This window comes from Neolamprologus brichardi, chromosome 10 (genome assembly GCF_056152115.1).
Source record: "Neolamprologus brichardi isolate AB-2024 chromosome 10, ASM5615211v1, whole genome shotgun sequence".
NCBI classification, from domain to species: domain Eukaryota; kingdom Metazoa; phylum Chordata; class Actinopteri; order Cichliformes; family Cichlidae; genus Neolamprologus; species Neolamprologus brichardi.
In genome coordinates, this window is record NC_142113.1 from 6715907 (window position 1) to 6733742 (window position 17836).

The window sequence follows — 17836 nt, forward strand, 5'->3', positions numbered from 1 at the left end:
ACAGGTTTTAGCCGTTGCATTTTTAGATAAAAATTATTTATTTGTATGAAAACACAGAACATAGTAATTTGAGCTTGTTATGAGAAAACTTCACTATCAAGTATGGTACTAGCAGTGGTGGTAGAATATTTAAAATTCAGTACTGACAGCACCAATGCTACTCATGGAAAAAAAAATTATATTGCAATCCCTGTGACAGAGACACTGTTATATATGACATAAACTCACTGTCTATCTGTGTGTGTGTGTGTGTGTGTGTGTGTGTGTGTGTGTGTGTATATATATATATATATATATATATATATATATATATATATGTATGTATATGTATATATATATGTGCATGTATGTATATGTGTATGTATGTATATGTATGTATATGTATGTATGTATGTGTGTGTGTGTGTGTGTGTGTGTGTGTGTGTGTGTGCATGCTACATATCTGCATATCAAATAGCTCTAAACTGCCCCATTGCACTGTGTGTATACAATCCAATGCACCTCAATGTGTTCTGAATTCCATTAGGAGACTATCACAACTCCACACATCATTATAACCTAAGCATCTTAACACCTGGTATTCCCCATTAACCTTACCTAATATAGCGGATGAGAAACACACTCCTCTCTCATTCCTTGAGCAAGGCATTTGGCATCTCATTGCTCCAGTGGAGCGATGAATGAGAAAATGAGATTTAAGAGAGGCACTGAAGGCCTGTTTTGACTCTATATGTTTTTTTCCCACTTCAGCTCTGCTATGCTGGTGCTTTAGATAGAAGTCATAGATAGTATACTAGCAAAACAAGAAGAAAACAAAAAAAAATGGATGTGTGCAAGAGGTTCTAAAAATATCTTAGCTTGAAGTCACATTCAAGGAAGAATGGCTTAAAATTGCAATAGTCATGAACAAAAAAAACTAATTTGCAGCAGGCATAAGTTATGGTGTCTGTATAAGTTCAGGATTTTTTTTTTTTATGATTACCAGAGACTCATTGCTTGTAGCACATTCGGAAAAAAACCATAATTTACTTCACATAGGACTCATTGTTGAATTTAGTGTCTTTATCTTGGCGTCATTACCTTGGACGAGGATGTGAACTGAGGTGGTTCTTGGTCGACTGCTTGTCTGGATTGCACACACATACTGTCCTTCATCTGTCATGTCCACATTTTCAATCTTGATGGTGAACTCCTCTTGATTAAGAGTCACCAAACTCACTCTGGGATCAATCGACCACTTGTCTTCTCCAGCATACAGTATACTTGACCGATTAAGCCATGCTGTGTGTGTGACAACATCCCCCAGTGCACACCTGTGAAAGAACAAAAACGACACTGAAAGTAGGGTTATTTTTAAGATTCAGTGATTTCCATGAGGGGGTACTCATGGAAATCACAAAAACATACGTTATATGATCAACCCCTCCCCACTATGTATAGACTTATTTTTTTAAATGACAAATTAGTATTTATTAATTAATTTTTTCCCTGTTTCTTTGAACTAAAAGCGTGTACTCTATTGCATGCTACATTTATGATTCAAAAATGTGCTGATGCTTATAAAAGCTGAACTTCTGGTATGACTCAGTGTAGAGAGAGGGGATTGTGCAGCTGAATTTAATAGGATTACTTTTAGATTATACACTAATAATAGTAAGCAAGTTCAATAGACACAATATGTGTTGTTTTTTATTTATTTTTTAAGAATCACTGTATTACTTTTAAAAAGTAGTAGAGAGGTCTCCCATACAGAGAGACAGGCAACCAGTCATAACATAGAAACATAGAAAAAAAACTAGAAACACAATTTCTAATGTCCATTTAGACATGGAGGCGATCGTGGCTCAAGAGTTGGTAGTTCGCCTTGTAATCGGAAGGTTGCCGGTTCGAGCCCCGGCTCGGACAGTCTCGGTCGTTGTGTCCTTGGGCAAGACACTTCACCTACTGGTGTTGGCCAGAAGGGCCGATGGCGCGATATGGCAGCCTCGCTTCTGTCAGTCTGCCCCAGGGCAGCTGTGGCTACAACTGTAGCTTGCCTCCACCAGTGTGTGAATGTGAGAGTGAATGGGTGGATGACTGGACGTGTAAAGCGCTTTGGGGTCCCTAGGCAGGACTAGTAAAAGCGCTATACAAATACAGGCCATTTACCATTTCATCATGTAATTGTGCAGTAATATTCTGATGTGACATGCTGAAATTGGAATAGCAATTATGTTCTCAGAAATTATGTAAGCTTAGAACAAGACTTATTTTCAATATGCAAATGCACTTACTGAGCAGCGTCAGGTTTCTTTTGTTGATCTACCCACACACTTTGTGATATTCAAAACTGATTGAAATAATGGGCTGAAACTGGATCGTTGTGGTCGGTTGCAATTACAACCGAATGCTTTCCGCAGTCAAAGAATACTGCTTTGATACAGGAGCTGATGACTGATGTTTGAATGTTTCCACGGAATGACACATCTGCTGTATTTTCATAATAGGTGTTTCAATCCTGCTGAGAATGTACAAAGGCCAGAATCATATGACATAAGTGACTTAATGGTTAAAAAAAGAAAATGTGCAAACTGCTTTGGGCTGCCAATTGTCCATCATGTGAGTTGGGAGTTTTAACTTTCAGTAGCCTCAGTTCTGCACTCTAGAGCTGGAAATTCAACATTTTAACTGTTTTGAATGGTGGCAGTGTAACAGGAGCTCACTGCTTTGCAACTGAATGAATCAGCTCCATTTACGCTGTCACAGTTTTTGTTGCACCATCAGTCACTTCCACTTCAGTGGCAGCAGTAGGGTCAATGGCATCCTTGGGGCATTTATGGCACTATAGAGGAAAAGAGCAATAGAAAAGCATGGGGGTGCATGTTCTTCAGTGTTGGCGCATATATGGCACAGTGTATAATCAAATAAAATGCACATTTTTTATGCAATGTACACAGAAAACATACAATAAAAACCCTTGTAGCATTGATTTAATATGATGCACTAATTTTAAAGTATGGGTTTAATCAATAATGGCCACAGAAAGTAAACTTCCTCAACTAGATTCTAGTGCAGACATAGGATTAAACTTTTCTAAAGAATCCTCAAAAACAGCATGAAAGACACACTTCCACTGTAGCTTCCCCTCAAGCAGTTAAAGTAATTTACAGCCAAGAATTTTATGAATACATGCGTGAGTGGGTAGTATTATCTACTTAGATCGCTCAAACTATAAAAGTACTAAATTAATATGAGTACATTTACATGCATTAGGCCAAACGAAAAAAAAAAAGGGTTGTGTTTAACACGCTTTTCAACACATGTATTTTTTTTTTTTTGCTTTTAACCTATCTTAATCCCAGCATATAATGGAGATCAAGAGGCTCTCCCATAGGGAGAAACAAACAACCAGTCACACTCACATCTGTTAGGGTATGTGGTCTGTTGACCCAGTGTTTTGAATTAATGGTTTTTTGAATCTTTATTTGTCTTTATGTTCTCTCTGTATCTTATGTTTCCTAGTTCAGATTTCTTACGATCTTGAGTTTATCCATATTTCTAGTTTCCCATTGTTACCAGTTTTTCCTGTTGTGCCTGCCACACAGTGTTTCCTGACAATGTCAAGCAGCAACCTGCATTTCTACTAATGCCGCTTCAAACTGGCTACAAAAATCAATCCCTACAGATTTCTATTTTAAAATATCCATATTTACAGCAACTATTATTTACAGTCTTGTACAAAAGACAGTTTGTATGAGGCTGATTCTTTAAAATGTTGTCACTTGGACAAATAAATATTACTTTAATATAACATACAAAATTCTGTGCCTGTATTTGTTTCATTGTCTGCCAACTACTACTATAAGACCACAAGTCAAGCAACCACAAAGGGCAGACAGCTTAAGCTTTGGAAGGTCATCTGTATCACATATTATCATATCATCATGTCACCCAGCCAATAGCAGGAATAGGCTGAACAATAGCATACATTGATGTACTAGTATTATAAATTAATAACATTGTTTATCTTCTTTTCACTTTTTGCCCCTGCATCTCTAACCTAATTTGTCTTGAAAAGGTTTTTAACGAAAGTACAGAACTGCTGGCTGAACAAGTCATTAATGATCTGCTAACACTATTTTTTTTTCAGTGGTTTACAGCATTTAGCAAAAATCCTCACCATCTGAATTTTAAACAACTTAGTATTCTTTCTCTTTGCTTAGCAGTCAACAAGCTCTGTTTACACTGCCTCCCAAATTCAAACCCATGAGAAACTGTGCACTCATATTTTACCAGTGGGAGTGCTGCGGCTTTGAGTGCAATGAAAGGAACAAAGGACAAAGTAGAAAGGAAGTCAGAAATATGAGTCTTATTAAAAGACATTAATTGTGATTGTATACAGGAGTTCAACTCAAAGGTGGAAAGTGATTGTGTTCTAACTTTTAGTCCTCTTTTATTTTCTAAAAACATCAGAGTTTCCACCTAGTGGAAAGAAAAGAGTGAGATACTGAGGAGGATTTTTCCAATTTCCTACTCAAAGAGGAGTAGGAAAATGCCTAATCACATTTTACTCAATATTATAGCCATGAAAAAGTTTGCATGGTTTTAATGCAAACTACTCCACATGAGATATTTAGTCTTCAAGCACAATAACTTATTTTAGAATGTGAGTATGCGAGTCAACATACACACAGAAGCTAAAGTCTTAATTTATGAACTCAGTAACTAACAATATAATGATGTATTCTCCTCTCATGCTGTAATACCAGGTGTAGATGTTTATTTCTTGCTTCTTTTGGAAATGAGAAGTGTGAATGGAGAGAGATAGTGGGGAGATTATTCATAAAGTGCACACCAAAATACCTCATTTTATGCCTGGATATTCCACAGGTTCAAAAATAGGCAGTAGATAATGTTGGGTTTTATGGATTCATAAAGCCTGATACTATCTACAGCACATAACTGTATTATGTGCAGTTTTTGTTTCATTTATGACACAAAAACTGCTCAAGTTCACTCTGCTTCTTCTGCTACTTGCTGCCCTTCTTAAACTCCCTAGAGAAGTTTTTTTTTTTTAAACTGGCCTCTATGACCATGGATATTTCATGCACGCGTGTACGTTGACCTCCAAAAATGAAATTAGGTTACCATATTGTTTTAAGTGCTACATTCCCCAAAAACATCTAGGGCAAGGGGGTCAAACGTACATATATCAGTTATTAATGGCCAAATCTCCAGCCCAGCAAAAAATCCATGCAGGTAGGGATAGGACTTTATTTTAATGGGAGCACCATGTGGCCAGTCATATGCAAAGACAGACACACATTTGTATGAAAGAAGAAAGGGGCGAAGACATTTCAAGAAAGCAAGTGCAGTAGTACAGATCAGGTACACAATGCAAGTGTGTCAGAAAAAAGTGAAGAAACAAGCAAAAACATAAAAATGTAAATTTGTCAAAAGACAAAGCAGCAATAATTTCCATTCTTTTTAGCAATGAATAAATAAATAGATTTAGCTACAGTGATGATAGTGCATATGTGCCATATGTGCGTTCCACAGACATAATTCTTTTTAGGTAGTTACTAATACTTTTACTGCACTAAATAATGATAATATGATAACTAATGGTATCCACTCAGCAGAGAACACCATGATAACAGCTGTGTGTAGTATTTTTTTTAACTGTTTTGTAGTTCTTCTTTAATTACACAAGATTGCTCAATCAAAGCAAAGCAACATTGCATTAGCAGAAAATTATTGAATAATATCTGTCTGTGTTGATACAGTTTCAATTAGTCAATGCTCCACTGGACTCTGCTTTCTACAAGTAAAAAGGACATATATATATATATATATATATAGACATACATACATACATACGTATACATATACACAGGGGTGCACATAAGTGGTCCGCAGGTGCACATTCACTGTCAAAATAAAAGACGCACACCAGATAAGAAGTTGCAATGCGCGTTTGCGTACATAAGACTTTCTGGAGGAAGACAGACATTTGTTTAGAACTCTTAAAGATGTCGAATAAGCAAGCTCTAAGCAATTACTTTGGTGTACTTCCACCTCCAAAGAAATGTCAGAAGGAGTCCAAACCGCAAAAAAAGCGCGTATTCTCGGAAAAGTGGTTGCAGGAGGTGAGCTGGCTTCAAACAAATGATGAACGTACAGAGATATGGTGCAGAATATGCCGTGAAAATCGCACTCTAGCGGACAAAAACAGTGCCTTTTATATGTACGCAAACGCACGTCTGACTGAGCTGGAGCTGTTTTGCAAAGAAGAATGAGCAAGGATTTCAGTCTCTCTCTCTCTCTCTCTCTCTATATATATATATATATATATATATATATACACACTAGAGATGGCACGATACCACTTTTTTATGTCCGATACCGATACCGATATGAATCCGATATAGTGTGTTTTTTAATCAATAAAACGTTTTTTTAATATCTTGCTGCATTTTGTATAAGTGTATACTCAGGTTTAAATAAATAACAACACTAAAGCTATTCTGTTATACATGTATGTAAAAAATACACTGCGCCCAAAATATTTCATAGTTCAGCAACACTGATCAATCTAATAAACTTAAACCTACTCCATCCTCCCTATTCTGGCATTTTAAAGAGTACTTAGCAGAAATATTAAGCAACCTAACTAATAGGGTTGCAAACTCCCAGCAAAAAAATAGGGAACCACCCTCCACCTCATGATGCTTAATTGATGTAATCAAATTTAATTTGATGCAGAGGGAAAAATGCACAGAAATAAATTATTTTTCAAGAATAATTAAATAGATTCAACATCTTTCTTCAACAGAATTCACAGATGGTATCTTCCCAAAGGAAAAAGTAGTATAGCTTACTAGGGTATATTAGACTTAACAGTTACTATATACAGTAATGGACTTCTATATATTTTACATCAGATTAAAAATTTGGGTGTGAGATTCTAATAAATATTTATTAAAAGCTAGACATTTTAAATGAGAATAAGAAAGAAAAGTATGTCTTTGTGCCCCCTTTTCCCTGTTCATGCTCTATCGGCCCCCCTGGCTAAACTTTGCTAGATCCGCCCCTGCACAGTTACTAGCCGTCAGCTATGTAGAAAAGGATCCTGGTGTAGAAAGTAATATTAAATAAATTCTAACAACAGCTTATCAAGCTTAATAGTGCTGCTGTTGTTCAGGTTTCCTCTTTCTGGTGAGAAGTGGGCCAAAAACTAAGAAGAGAGACGGACTCGCAACAGAAAAGCCGATCAGCTGATCATTAAGCAGTTTCACGATTGAAGTAGCAGCAGGAGAGAGAGAGAGAGAGAGGCAATATATCTGTTGTTAAGCTTAACGTGGGAATGCTTTACAAACATTCAGAGATGAACTTACACACTTGCTTTGCTTCTCTCTGGGAAAACTTCCTCGGAGATGAAATGCTGGTTTGGTAGCGAGGCTACAAATACACACAGCCGCTCTATCACGTGATGCATACTGCTGCGACGTGCTACGGTTATGAGCCGAGTTACGCCGTGTAGCAAGTTTTGTGAGGTGCTTTTTTGATATTTAATGGATCGGATTACATTTTTTATTTCTCGCCGATATCCGATCCAGTAATTTGGGTCAGTATCGGACCGATACCGATACGTAATATCGGATCGGTCCATCTCTAATATATATATATATATATATATATATATATATATATATGGTTTAGAGCCGTTATAGACAACGGCCCTAAACCTAAAGCCAGGGCAACAATGGAATGGTTTAAAACAAAACATATTCATGTGTTAGAATTGCCCAGTCAAAGTCCAGATCTAAATCCAATCGAGAATCTGTGGTAAGATCTGAAAACTGCTGTTCACAAACGCTGTCCATCTAATCTGACTGAGCTGGAGCTGTTTTGCAAAGAAGAATGGGCAAGGATTTCAGTCTAGATGTGCAAAGCTGGTAGAAACGTACCCTAAAAGACTGGCAGCTGTAATTGCAGCAAAAGGTAGTTCTCCAAAGTATTGACTCGGGGAGCTGAATAATTACGCACACCCCACTTTTCAGTTATTTATTTGTAACAAATGTTTGGAATCATGTATGATTTTCGTTCCACTTCTCACGTGTACACCACTTTGTATTGGTCTTTCATGTGGAATTCCAATAAAATTGATTCATGTTTGTGGCTGTAATGTGACAAAATGTGGAAAAGTTCAAGGGGGCTGAATACTTTTGCAAGCCACTGTACTACGCCGGCCACTTGGTTATGACGTTCCATGTATGCCTTGCCTGCTAGCATCTTGCACCTTGCTGTTATGTGCTGGATTGTCTCAGGGGCATCTTTACACAGCCTGCACCTGGGGTCTTGCCTGGTGTGATAGACCCCAGCCTCTATAGATCTTGTGCTCAGAGCTTCTTCCTGTGCTGCCATGATTAGTGCCTCTGTACTGTCTTTTAGTCCAGCTTTGTCCAGCCACTTTTAGGATTTCTGGATATCAGCCACCTCCGCTATCTGCCGTTGGTACATACCATGCAGGGGCCTGTCCTTCCATGATGGTTCCTCGACTTCCTCCTCTTTCTGCTGCCTGAGGTATTCACTGAGCACGCTGTCAATTGGGGCCATCTTCGTGATGTATTCGTGGATGTTTGTTGTCTCATTCTGGATCATGGTGCTGACACTCACCAGTTCCCGGCCCCCTTCCTTCCGCTTAGTGTACAGCCTCAGGGTGCTGGACTTGGGGTGAAACCCTCCATGCATGGTCAGGAGCTTCCTTGTCTTGATGTCAGTGGCTTTCATCTCCTCCTTTGGCAACCTTATTATCCCAGCCAGGTACCTGATCACGGGCAGGGCGTAGGTGTTGATAGCCCGGATCTTGTTCTTATTGTTCAGCTGACTCCTCAGGACTTACCTGACCCTCTGCAGGTACTTGGTGGTTGCAGCTTTTCTAACGACCTCTTCATAATTCCCATTTGCCTGTGGGATCCCCAGGTACTTGTAACTGTGCTCTATGTCTGCAATGTTGCCTTCTGGTAGTTCGATCCCCTCAGTTCTGACTACCTTCCCTCTCTTTGTTACCATCCGACTACACTTCTCCAGTCCGAACGACATTCTGATATCATTGCTGTATATCCTGGTGGTGTGGATCTGTGAATCGATGTCTCGTTCACTCTTGGCATACAGCTTGATGTCATCCATGTACAAGAGGTAGCTGACAACTGTTCCATTTCGTAGTCAGTATCCATAGCCAGTCTTGTCAATGATCTCACTGAGGGGATTCAGGCCTATGCAGAACAGCAGTGGGGACAGAGCATCTCCTTGGTAGATCCCGCACTTGATGGTGACTTGTGCTATGGGCTTGAGGTTGGCCTCTAGTGTTGTGCGCCACATCCCCATTGAGTTCCTGATGAAGGCTCTCAGGGTCCTGTTGATCTTATATAGTTCTAGGCATTCCAGGATCCAGGTGTGGGGCACTGAGTCATGGGCCTTCTTGTAATCAATCCAGGCAGGGCACAGGTTGGTCAGTCTGGTCTTGCAGTCTTGGCCGATTGCTCGGTTTACCAGTAGCTGGTGTTTTGCACCTCAGGTATTCTTGCCTATATCTTTCTGTGCCCCACTCGTGTATTGACCCATGTGCCCCTCTTCATCTTAGCTGCTATGATGCCTGACAGGAGCTTCCATGTGGTGCTGAGGCAGGTTATTGGTCGGTAGCTAGAGGGGACCGGTCCCTTCTGGGGGTCCTTGAGGATCAGGACTGTCCGGCCTTCGGTTAGCCATTCTGAGTGTCTCTCATCAACTAGCAGCTGGTTCATTTGTGCTGCCAAACGCTCGTGGAGTGAACTCCAGCTTATTAATCTAAAGACCCAGACAGAATTTTAATTCATATAAAAGCCTGACATTGTCCACACTAGCTGGAAACTCAAAAACAAGTTTTATTTGTTGTTATGTATCATCGACCTGGGCCTTATTCAGAGTTTTTATATGATTTGCTGCTCAGCTCAGATAAAATAATTATTGTGGGTGATTCTAACATTCAATATAACTGTGACATTTAATCTGTCATTAAGCTCAATTGGCATTCTTCCAAAATGCAAAAGAACCCATTCACCATTTTAATCACCCTCTAGATCTTGTTCTGAAGTATGGTTTTAAAAACTGAAACTTTAACAGAATTTATGAAATCCCAGTTTTTTCTAATCTTTCCTAATAACATTTGAATTTACTCAGGTTGGATGGGCATGGTTCAACTCAGTTTTTAGAGTTTTCCATTAGGTGCTAGTACCGGGCACCAGGTAATGTTTTAGTACCTACTAAAGCAGATCTAGCATCTGAGATCTGAAAATGTTACTTAATCAGACTGGGTGCCACCGATTGGGTAGTCATAGGTGTCACTTGATGAGTCATGAGAGCGTCTCCTTCGTGAAAATCAAAATCGCTATTTTTGAAACCTGGCACCAAGGGAAATAGCTACAGACAAACCGTTTTTGTCTTATACTGAGCAGCAAGTATACCTTCGCCTCAACGTATTCCATGGTTATGGCATTCGCATCGCAGACACATAATGTCATGGGACTTATGGCCATTTTGCTACAGTATAATGACTCCTCACACATTTGATCATACTTGATTTAATTTTTATATAGATCTGTTAATGAAGCCATAGAAAAATACCGTCACATCTCTTGTGATGTACCTCACAAAGCTGTTTGATCTTGTCTGCCATGTTTCTGAAAATAATCATTGGCAACTGGAGAAAAAAGAAAGCCACATGATAGTAGTTGCTATGGTGATGTGCTAATGTGGCACACAGTGTATAGATTAAAAAGATAAAGATTAAAAAAAACTGAAATTGTAATTAATAGACATTCAAAATATGCCAATATTGAACCATTTTTATTTAGTTAGTATTAGTATTGGAGAGACTATTCAAATCAGTTCAATTCAGCTTTATTTATCAAGCACTATATCACAGGAACAGTTGCCTCATGGTGTCACCCCATGTCCTAATGGGGTGACAGTGATCTGTGAATCAGGGGCTGCAAAAGTGATATAACAGTAAATGGTAATGGGCTGGTTCTTATATAGTGCTTTTCTATTGTACTGTAGCATTCAAAGTGCTTTATAAGATTGGTTGGTGATGAGCCGGTGTCTGCCAAAATATCACCAATCATCTGTTTTCCATTTGTCATTCAATTTTTCTATGTATGACATTCTTTGCTCTGCGTTGTTCAGCTTTCTTAAAATTAGGGTATTCTTTTTTTTCCCTTTCTGCCTGCAAGGGGAATGTTCTCTGCAGAGAACAGAATAATAAACAGAATAACATTGTAGTAGGTTTGTAAGAGAAACTCAGGAGAACTTTCTTTAAGCATGGCATCCCAGTGCACTTCAGAATAACATTTCCGTCCTTTATATAGCAGGTTTGTAAGACAAACTCTGGAGAATTTACTATATTGTGTCATATCTGTATTTGTCATTGGCTTTGGATTGGTGCCCGTAGGCATTTAAACTTCACGAACATGCCTCCCTGCATCATTACTGTTACACCTGTCTCCCTCCTCTTAACACACTTGCATATTCTGCGTTTTGGTTCTTCTGACTATCATCACTCTTCTCTCCAGAGCATACCTCCATGTCTCCAGGCTCTATTCCAATGGTCCCTACTCCTACAGATCACAGTGTTGTTTGCAACAGGCAAAAGAGACTCCTATCTTTCATAGATTTCCCGTAGCTTCATGGCATGCCTCAACAACTTTATACCTCTGTAGTTACTAACAGCTCTACACATCCCCTTTGTTATTGAAAATAAGCACAAGTAAACTTCTTTGCCATTCCTCAGGCATCCCCTCACTCTCCAGGATTATGATGAAAAATATAGTTTAAAAAGTCCACTGCCCTAGCTTATAAAAATCTCCACAAGGACCTGATCTACTGTGGTGGCATGGGTTGGCATGTGCCACCCTAGTGCCCCCCTAGTTTTGCATATGACAGTGTTGTTTATTAAAATGAGTTAGCATTAAACCTTTAAGCCTAGCTATAACTAACATTGAATATAAATTCTAAAACAGCATATATTACTTAATTAAAGAAAATTGGGAGGAGGCCTCGGGTAGACCCAGGACAACCTGGAGGGATTATATCTCTCTGCTGGCCTGGGAACGCCTTGGCGTTCCCCTGGACAAGCTAGAGGAGGTGACCAGGGAGAGGGAGGTCTGGGCTTCTCTGCTTAGGCTGCTGCCACGACCCAGCCCAGATAAGCAGAAGAAGATGGATGGATAGATGGATGGAAGAAGATGGTTCAGTCCATAGCATCCAAAACTACTTTGTTTCTTGTTTTCACTGGCATTATGGTATTGGTCACAATAGCATTTTAGATTTCAACCTAGGTGGTTGATTGTTACACTCTGGAAATACAATGATGGTGAGTGTTATTAACCAATAAATCAAGAAAAATTAGTTTTAAATTTCTGGTGAAAAATATATCCATTTGTTGATGATAGCGCATATTTTTGACACATGTAAAAAAGCATTTGATTGTTTGAAATTGTTTGATTATTTCTATTGTGGGGCTATACAGAACATAAAATGAAAATTCAAATTTTTTGTAACTGAAATTTTCAATTATTTGGGCTAAACCAATAAGAAAGTTATGGACTATGTTTATAATACTACTACTGCTACTACTACTAATAATAATAATAATAATAACAATAACAATAGATTCTATTTTTAAAGCGCCTTTCAAGACACCCAAGGACATTTGACAATAGAATAAAGCACATTATAGAACATTAATCATCTGAACATTATCCAGATTAGAACAGATGGGTTTTGAGTTGAGATTTAAACTAGGGGAGAGAACCAATGTTTCTGTCATGACCTGCAGGATCAGCAAGCCGCTGATCATAATATCCCTGCTCCTGGTTCTCTGCCCTTCACGCTTTGTAAATAACACAATCCTCGCACTGCCTGTAAATACACTTGGTGATGTGCTTGTAAATAAAACCTTCTCTGTTAAATCGCAACTCCGGAGTCCTGCGTGTGGATCCTGAGAGTAACCCGTGACAGTTTCTTATATCTGGGGGTAGAGAGTTCCACAGCAGAGCAGCTGAAAGCTCTGCTTCCCATGGTGGTGAGGCAGAAAGAAGGCACAGCATGTTGGATAGAAGAAGAAGATCGAAGAGAGCGGACAGAAGAGGCAGTGCTTAACAGGCTAGAAAGGTAAAGAGGATCAAGGCTAGGAAGGGCGTTGACGGTGAGCAGAAGAAGTTTGTATATTAACTGGAATTTCACAGGGAGCCAGTGACGTTTCTGAAGAACTGGGTGGATGTGCTGATAGGAGGGTTACTGTTAATAATGCAAGCAGTGGAGTTTTGAATCAGTTGAAGCTTATGGAGGGATTTTTGGGGGAGACCATGCAAGAGAGAATTGCAATAGTCAATATGGACGGTAACAAAACTACAAACAAGACTGAACGTAGCCTGGGTGGTATGAGAAGGACGTAAACTGTTAATGTTACGTAGATGAAAATAGGCAGAACGGATGAGATTATTGATGTGAGATTTAAAGGATAGTGAACTGTCTAGGATGACACCAAGGCTCTTAACCTGAGCTGAAGGGAAAACTGTGGAGTTATCACTAGTGAGTAAGAAATGATTTGCCTTCAAAAGGTTGGATTTAGTGCCAGTAAGGAGGATTTCAGTTTTATCCTCATTAAGCTTAAGAAAATTAGAGCTGAACCAGGATTTGGAAAGAAGGTGATAGGGAGGAATGAGGCCTGCAGGAGAGATGTGTCATCACCCAGTTATATATATGTTTTGCTGTGTCATCAGCAAAACAGTGAAAGTGAAGATCAAATTTGCAGAAAATGGTACCAAGAGGGAGGATGTTTGTCAAGCTCTTTAAGTTTGTGCAGCTTCCCCGCCTGAAAAGGATTAATGCATCTACCACAGGTGTTTCACTCAATGACCAGGCAGTACTTTTGTTTTCCTTTTTCTTTAATCTTCTTTTCGGTCATAGTCGGCCATAGGTGAAAAACCTTTAAATACAAACCAAAAAACAAAATACAAATTGTTTGTTATCACACATCTGCAAATACTGTGAACAATCCCAAGCATTTTTTAACACATCAATGCAGTGCATAAAGCTTTGTAGTACAATATTTACTTGAGTATTCTTAAATGCTCAAAATTATGTAATTTAATAACAATTGTACATACATCTTGAAAAATACTGCTTTCTATTAAAGTGCTAAATTAAATGATCAATCTGCATTAGAACTTAAGCAGTAACAGTAGTATTTATAACCAGCTTCTCTTAACCATATGCAAGCATTAACAGTCTTCCATATGCAGACCAAAAATAAACAATGGTGCCGCTCGTAAACAGCCGACCAACTCGCGGCACAATGCTAATGCTACGTAAGCTAGCGGCAGGCGCGATTATTTAGCAACTCGCTTCAAACCCTTCAGTCGACAAGGAGTTTACTAACTCCATGTAAAACACCCTGCTGGCCATACAACAGAATACAACCCCCCAAACCTTTATCATAACTCTTTTCTTGACGTCATCCTTCACTTGGTAGGGTCCAAACAGATCCACTGTTGTGAACTCAAAAGGTAAAGCAGGTTGAGTTCTTTCCGGAGGTAAGTCACCCATTATTTGCCGGCAGCTCTGTGCTTTTGCTTTCCGGCAAACCACACAACCATCAACAACCTTTTGGGCAATCCTTCTCCCTCTTATGACCCACGCTTTCTTCTTCATTCTGAGCAGGGTCCCAGCAACTCCCTGGTGACTCTCATTGTGGGCCTCCCGGGCTAACAGTGTAGACACCCAAGCATCACAAGCCAAGATGGGAACACTAATCTGGTCTTTCTTAAAAGCTTGCACTCGGCCACCACAAACAAAGAGCCCAGAGCCTGGGTCTTTGTATACTACCAGTCTATCTGTAGTAGTGCTTGGGAAGACTACGCTGTTTTGTGCTGCAAGGAAGATGTCTCTTAGGGCATCTTCACGTTCCTTCACTGAAATTACTCCTGCCAACAGGACTGCCTCCTACTTTGGGTCATTAGCAGCTGGATTTCCCCCAAGAAACTTTCTAGCTGCTCACCAAGTCCAAGCAACTGATCTAACCAATCGAGTTAGGTCACTGAACCGCTTGACATCTACAAGGTTCTTGATGACTGACCCTGCAGGTGGTCTTCGCTGCTCTCCCTGGGCCTCCATTGGAGAAAGTAATTGCCCAGGGTTCTTCGGTGAAGCATGGGGGAGTTAGCGCCCTAGCGAATGTAACTTTGCTGAGCTCGGCATTCTCCTCAAAAAGCCTAATGGCGTCCTCCCTGAGGGCATCTGAGAGCGCCATGTCCCAAGTGTCCTTGACCAAACAGCTTTCTACTTTTGTCTCTTGGAATGCCCTGCGAACTAAGATTGCTCCTTTTTGCTTTGCAGGAGTGACCAAACCGACTGGATCATACAACCCTGACACTTGACTGAGAAGCTCTCTTTGTGTCAGCGGGTTTGGCGTGTGGGTCTTAATCTGCTCCTGGACAAGGAGCATCTTTTTTTCCCTCTTGGAGAAGTTGATTGCTACCTTGACATGAAGCTTGTCATTTTCCACTATATAACCCAGACCAAGAGCTTTGTTTTCTTCGTCATGCATTTGGTTTGGTAGGACTATGGTTTTCACTCTTGTCTTCTCACCCTTGTCATCGCGCTTCCTCCTCCCACTTTGCCCAGATAAGACCCAAGGCTTCAGCTCAAATCCTCCAGCCTTTAGAATTCGCCCAATGTTCTCTGTAATGACTTCTAGTTGGTTCATGTCATTGTGAGAGGTAAGGATGTCATCGACATAGCTATCTTGCTGGAGTACCTGACGTTCCTCCTTGAGGTGGAAAAAGGTAGAAAGACTGGCAGTTTCACGCATTGCCAGCTGTGCAATGCATCCTGCCGGTTTATCTCCAATATTCAACCTTGTGATTGCATATTCCTCCAGCTCGTCATCCAGCCATATGCAGGTGCATGTCTCCATCTTCCAACCAAACTGAATTGTACATCATGGATCTTCAACCCAGGGGTACTTGGCATGCCAGTGTGGTTCTTTGCTGTGGCCATCACCTGTGACATAGGTGAGCCCTTCTCTTATTATTTCAAGCTCTCTCTCCTTGGCCAGTGTCATTTCTTTCCCACCTGGCTGGCAATTTCCCCAACGGCAACCCCCACACTTTGGCTCACATGCAGCACCAATACTATCCCACTTCCACCACTCTAAGAATTCTCGACTGGTGGTTGAGGTGCTTGACATCTGAAGCTTAGCAGGAACATGCTTCCTTGTTGAAGACTGGTCTGAGGCCTCGCCAATGAGCTACTCATACTTGACAGCTGCTGCTCTCATTGACCTGGCAAAGTGTGTCTTGGACATGTGGGCAGAAACAGTAACCTCCTCGAAGAGCTCAGGGTGAGTTCCCCCAACTGTCTTTCCAAGTAGCCCATCCCATAACACAAGGTCATCGATGACTCTGCTCCTCTGAGGCACTAGCCGACCTTCTTTATGACTTATAAGCAGATGAATGTCTTTCGGTCTTACAAGATCGTTGATTGATATACCTTTATTAGTCCCACAAGGGCTGCCGAGCTATTGCACGCAATGGCGGCGCCATCTTACCCTCCGACCATACATACATTACACAAAACATCACATGGGGAAGACAGGTCAGAGAGGTATAACAATGGAAATGCACCACATGAGGAAAGATGAGGAGAAAAAAATAACTCCCCCCAGACTGAGCTCCAACAGGGAGATCAGTTTGAGAACAGAAAAAAAAACCACCTCTCCACATAGCACATGAAAAAAACTCTTAATACACCAAAGAAACACATGACAAGCAACAGGGGTGGGTAAAGGGTGAGAGACAGCAGAATTAGAAAGTACATCCGGGCCTGCGTGCGCTGGTCTCCTTGATCCCCGTCAGCATCGGAAGGGAATAAGCGTCGAAGGCGTTTGGAAAGGGAGGGGGGATGTGTGTGCATATCAGTGTATATGTATGTGTGTGCGTGTCCAGAGTTCAGCTGAGACAGTGTCCTTCGCCCTGCTAGGCTAAGTAAACAGTCTTCCAGCCAACCCAGGTGGCCTTGCATGGAATGGGAAGGAACAGACTAAACACAGTCGTTATCAGGGTGTTGTTGTTCAGCTCCAGCCTTGAAACCGCAGCTGGTGCCAAAGGGGTATCCGCATAAGTGATGGTGGTTTTTACTTTAGTGCGAACAGCTCATATGAATTTCAAAGCAGTTCTAAAGTCCAACACTGGTCTCTCAATCTCCCGTTGGAGAGCTGCGAGCTTCGCCATACTTGCGTTCTGTGATGTTGTCATTTCTTGTGCTCAAGGAGCTGATTTCTGAGAACTCACGGCAGTGTGCCTCCCCGAGATGTCATCCAATTTGCACCCAGAGATGTTATTCCGAGCTAGCCCTTCCGAGATGTATCCAGTCTGCAGTCAGAGATCTTATTCTGAGTATTCACAGCAGCCGTAGCCTCTCCAAGATCTTACCCGTGCTGCACTCAATGAGCCCATTTTGAGAAACTCACGCCTCTCCCATCAGTGGTATGGTATAGTTGAGTGGTATATCTGGAAAGAACCTTTGTAGCTGACTCGGTGTGACATGTTTGTGGACTTCTGCTATGCTGTCAAGTCCATAGCAGACCAGTTGGTGTGACCTAAGGGTGCCTCTAGGCGTTCTGACTCGGATCTTTAAAAGATATTGCCTTGTTCTCACGTGCGTTTTCATTGCCCCTACTCCATGAACAACCAGATTGATTTCTTCACTTCTCAGGTTAAGACTGCTTGCAGCCCTGTGGGTTATATAGTTGGTG

At 40.7% G+C, this 17836-nt stretch overlaps 1 protein-coding gene across 5 annotated transcripts in view; it reads right to left on the reverse strand.

Annotated features, from left to right (window-relative positions):
- The window catches only part of ntm (neurotrimin), a 358272-nt gene that overhangs the window by 52073 nt on the left and 288363 nt on the right, over positions 1 to 17836 (reverse strand). For all 5 annotated transcript variants that reach the window (XM_006800517.3, XM_006800518.3, XM_006800516.3 and 2 more), the window contains one exon: positions 1081 to 1313. In XM_006800517.3, coding sequence (XP_006800580.1) covers positions 1081 to 1313 — 233 coding nt within the window. The remainder of the gene's footprint in view (positions 1 to 1080; positions 1314 to 17836) is intronic.